The 4637-nt window shown below is 35.5% G+C and overlaps 1 protein-coding gene across 2 annotated transcripts; it reads right to left on the bottom strand.

Moving 5' to 3' along the window:
• Positions 1–668: 668 nt before the first annotated feature.
• On the bottom strand, positions 669–4308 carry LOC143747122 (gap junction beta-4 protein-like). Of its 2 annotated transcripts, none has more exons than XM_077239618.1 (2): positions 4220–4308; positions 669–3461 (listed from the first exon to the last, which is right to left on the bottom strand). In XM_077239618.1, exon 2 carries the CDS (start codon positions 3415–3417, stop codon positions 2593–2595), a length of 825 nt encoding a protein of 274 aa, XP_077095733.1. In that variant the 5' UTR covers positions 3418–3461; positions 4220–4308; the 3' UTR covers positions 669–2592. The 2 variants fall into 2 exon arrangements, with proteins under 2 accessions (XP_077095733.1, XP_077095734.1); XM_077239619.1 differs by having other exon boundaries at positions 4127–4245.
• Positions 4309–4637: the final 329 nt, after the last annotated feature.

The following is a 4637-nucleotide window of genomic DNA, read 5'->3' as shown; positions in this document are numbered from 1 at the left end:
AATCCATCTTTCTTTCTTTCTCACTATTCTTTCTTTTTTACTTTTCTTCCTTTCTAACTATTCTTTCTTTTTACTTTTCCTACTTTTTTCAAACTAATCTTTCTTTATTTCTAACTAATCTTTCTTTTTTCTAACTATTCTATCTTTATTTATTTATTTATTTGTTTTTCTTTCTAACTATTCTATTTCTTTCTTACTATTCTTTTAATCTAAGATTTCTTTCTTTCTCACTATTCTTTCTTTTTTACTTCTTTTCTAATTCTTTCTTTTTTACTTTCTTTCTTTTCTTTCTTTTTTCAAACTAATCTTTCTTTATTTCTAACTATTTCTTTCTTTCTTTTTTTCAAACTAATTATTCTTTCTCTCTGCAAACTTTTTCAAACTTTCTGGCTAGGCTTTTCCAAGCCAACTTAAAGTTTGTCTACGAACTTTACCATCTAGTTCTGTCTTGTCAATTTGCAGCTTGATGCAGAAAATGAAATGTCATGTCGACACACCACATGATATTTATCTCTGTGTATTTTCATTCTTGCCATTTTTTTGCTCCACAGCTTATCACATGCAGAACAACTGGTTTTAAAAGTTAAATCAAATCTGTGAACAGCAAAGTCACCGCTTTCATCTGCATCCTCTAAAGTCAGACATCACTGAATTAAATGGGCAACAGATTGTAAGAAAATAAAAAGCAGATTTTAATGTATCTCAAATGTAAACAACTCTAAACACACAGCAATGAGGAAAGAATCCTGAAAGGTTACAGAGGAACCTCAGAGAATATTTATTTTATGTTTATCATTGAACTCACTCATACACACACAGGCTAAACAGCCTCTTTTAAATTTGCTCATATTGCTCATATAGTAAGAATTGAATTAGAGAGCTCTCTAATTGTAATTGTTACAGTAAGAATTGAATTGTAGAGCTCTCCAATTGAATTTTTACTAGTAAAAATGCAATTACGACGAGTAGGGCTGGGTACAATTTAAGCTAAAACGGCTTGCCATAGTGTTGAAAGTCTTTATCAATAAATTCTTGAAATACTGCAAAATTCTTGGAACACATTAGATTGAAGCACCACTGTTTTAGAAATTTTAATAGTCATTGATCCCAAACAGATATCATAAGAGAGAGAACCTTGTAAAGAGTATAAAGGCTGTCTCATATCTTCCTGTTGGGTGTCACTCTCTTGCACAGCGTAACTTCTGTGTACTAGACTGAACCTATTCTTCCAAGAATAAATACTTTTCTTTTTTATTAATTTGACTCTGAGTGTCTCTTACGATGATGTTTAACAGAATTTTTGCCACAACAGCACACATTAGCATAAACACACACACACACACACACACACACACACTAGCTTAATATACAAAAAAAATAACTATTGAAAAAATACAAATATTGAATAGTAATAATAAAAATAATAAAATGCACAAATTTGTACACAAACAAATTTACATTCAAATTTAAGTATAAATTAGGGTTCACTTTCTAGGTTTACAAAATAATGGATTTGGGGATGTATTTGTAAAAATGTGTTGACTGTAAATAGATGGAGAAGAAATGTAGATATCTTTGCATGCTGTTCTTACATCCAACAGAATAAAATCATTTTACAAGTAAAAACCGATTGAAGATAATTATGGAAGCCTGTTTCCGCCTCATAGAAAGAAATAGAAAAGGTAATTATGAGATGAGTTTAAGCTAAAATAAGAAATAAGGCCACATTGTGACATATAAAGTCACACTGTGAGTCAGAATTCTGATATTCAAAGGGAAAGTCAATTTAAAAATTAAAATTTATAAAAATTTATAAAAACATTTACTCACTGCCATGTCATTCTAAACCTGTCTGACTTTCTTTCTTCTGTTGAACACAAAAGATATTTTGGGGGAAAAAAATCCTCCATGTTTTTTGTTCATACATTGGGAGTCAATGGGGTGCAATGTTGTTTTGGATCCCATTTACCTCCATTATATTGACAAAAACATTAAAAACCTTCTTCTGAAGTATTTTATATTCTACAGAAGAAAGTCAAATGGGGTCAGAATGACATGAGGGTGAGTAAATGATGACAGATTTTTCAAATTGTGAAATATTAAGATGGAAACAGGTTTTCATAGATAAAGGCCTTTTTTGTTTCCTGCAACAACAAAAAAATTGTACAATTGAACAATTATTAAAATATGTGAACGGAAGAGTGCTTAAGCATCATTTGCAGTCACGTTTTGCTTGTTAGTGTCAATTGAAAAACTGACAAATATGTAGTAATTAATAGTAATTATCTGGTCTTATACCAAGTGTTTCGTATTTTCTTCTCGATCAAAGTGTCCTTTGGTGTTCTGGAGCTTGGCCTAACAGAAGCCACACCACACCCAAAACCCTGAACTGACTTGCTTTAGTCAGACTGAAGACAGTGTCATCCTGAATGATGGCGTTTTGACCCATATCAACTTTTCAAATATACAATGTTGTTTATCAGGCCACAACTGTTTTTTCCAGCAAAAAGATCCAGTGGATATAGGGTGAGCATACAAGCAGCTTCTTCTATTGCCAACCGTACCATTTAGTTAGTCTAGTTTGAGTGCCTATTATGGTAATCTTGAAAACAATTTTTCCATCTCTTCGGATGAGATGACCGTACTGTATGCTGGCTGGTCATTCCTCACCAGTTTCTTGCTGTTTGTCTCTAAAAGAGTATTTGAGCCCCTCATGTTTGCAATGGACCTTGCCTTGTTTACCTGCCGTGACCCTTGCACCCTGTGGACACACTCAAAGCAGCGTTTGCCCACCAGGTAGAGTGTCTCGATGAGCGTGAGCAGGATGCACACCAGACTTGACACCACCATGAAGATGGTGAATATTCGTTTCTCTGTGGGCCGAGAGATGAAGCAGTCAACCACATTGGGGCAGGGAGACTCAGAACACTTCACCATGGTGGGGAAGTCATAGCCCTCATAGATGTGATATAGCAGATACACGAAGGTCGCATCCACTCCTATCTTAAATACCAGCGAGAGGACGTACGTCCACCAAAGTCCACCGCGCTTCTTTCCGGTGTTAGTGTACAACCGCTGACAGTCGTCACCGTATTTCATGCGGTGCTTGCGTTCGCGTTCGTCGCGGTACGCCACATGCAGGACCACGAGGAATGACGGGCAGGTGGCGAAGATGAGCTGCAGCGCCCACAGTCGTATGTGGGACACTGGGAAGAAGTGGTCGTAGCAAACGTTGTGGCAGCCAGGCTGAGCAGTGTTACATGCAAAGTCTTCCTGCTCGTCGCCCCACACCTTCTCTGCAGCAACAACGAAGACCATGATCCTGAAAAGGAAGACAATGGACAGCCAGACACGACCAAACGCGGTGGAGTACTTGTTGACCCCGCTCAGGAGACCCTGAAGAAAAGCCCAATTCATGGCACCTGAAAGCGATCAGGTTATCTCACCTGAATACCTCTCACCTGGAAGGGAGGGGTGCAGAAAAAGAGAGAGTGAGACAAAACATCTCAAAGAAACTTGCCATTACCACACATTACAATTTATTTGGGTAGTTTTTGTTATACAAAGTTAAAACTACACATCATCTGTGATAATTCAAAGTTTGATATTAAAGCAGGGGGTCTTTAATCTTTTAGAAAGTTATATTTAAACAAGTTATATTGTATGAAACTGACTGTTAGATTTGAAGGCAGGCTTATAATTACAAGCGGTACCTTATTAATACATTTACTTATTTTATGTCGCTTTAAGCTTTTAAAATAATTGCTAGTGATATACAGTCATTTATATTACTGTATAATGAGCCTACTAACTACATCTGAATGAAGGAGGCGCAATAAGCATTTATCTAAACTTTCACTTAAGCAGCGTTTGCCCACCAAAAAAAGTTTACTTAACATTACATGCTTTATTTCTTTGATCATAAAATTAGTTATGATCAAACTATAATTTACATTTCCATTTTATAGGATGCGGTTAAACGGAATAAATATATTGACACAGGTATTATAATGATGTGTAGCTAAATTGTGCACAATCGCCGAACATTTTTAACTGTTTTAACTGTTCACTCGTTTCACAAATAGACTATCTTTACGAAATGTTTTGACTGTTTAAAGAAACTTACGGAATATGTAGATGAGACTTGATAATCTCTATATATTAACACCAAATGTAATAGTAAAACAAACAAACGGAGGAATATTTAGTGTATACTTACAGACTGAGTTATTCACAGAATTATTCACAGTCGTCTTCACTAGTCGCAGCGCCGTGACTGTGTTGTACAGGGTCGGGCTTGCGAACTGCGGGCGTTAAACCAAACACAACCGTGACTATGGCAAGCCGTTTTAGCTTAAATTGTATGGCAAGCCGTTTTAGCTTAAATTGTACCCAGCCCTATACTCGTCGTAATTGCATTTTTACTAGTAAAAATTCAATTGGAGAGCTCTACAATTCAATTCTTACTGTAACAATTACAATTAGAGAGCTCTCTAATTCAATTCTTACTAGTACAATTACAATTGGAGAGCTCTCTAATTCAATTCTTACTAGTAACAATTCCAATTAGAGAGCTCTACAAATTAATTTTTACTAGTCATATGTCTCAATTGACTTCCATTCATTTTTAATTACAG

This window comes from Siphateles boraxobius, unplaced genomic scaffold (genome assembly GCF_051911475.1).
Source record: "Siphateles boraxobius isolate OS27281-9 unplaced genomic scaffold, OSU_SipBor_1 22, whole genome shotgun sequence".
Classification (NCBI taxonomy): Eukaryota; Metazoa; Chordata; class Actinopteri; order Cypriniformes; family Leuciscidae; genus Siphateles; species Siphateles boraxobius.
The sequence above is the reverse complement of the archived record's forward strand: the minus strand, read 5'-3'. Positions and strand labels throughout refer to the sequence as shown.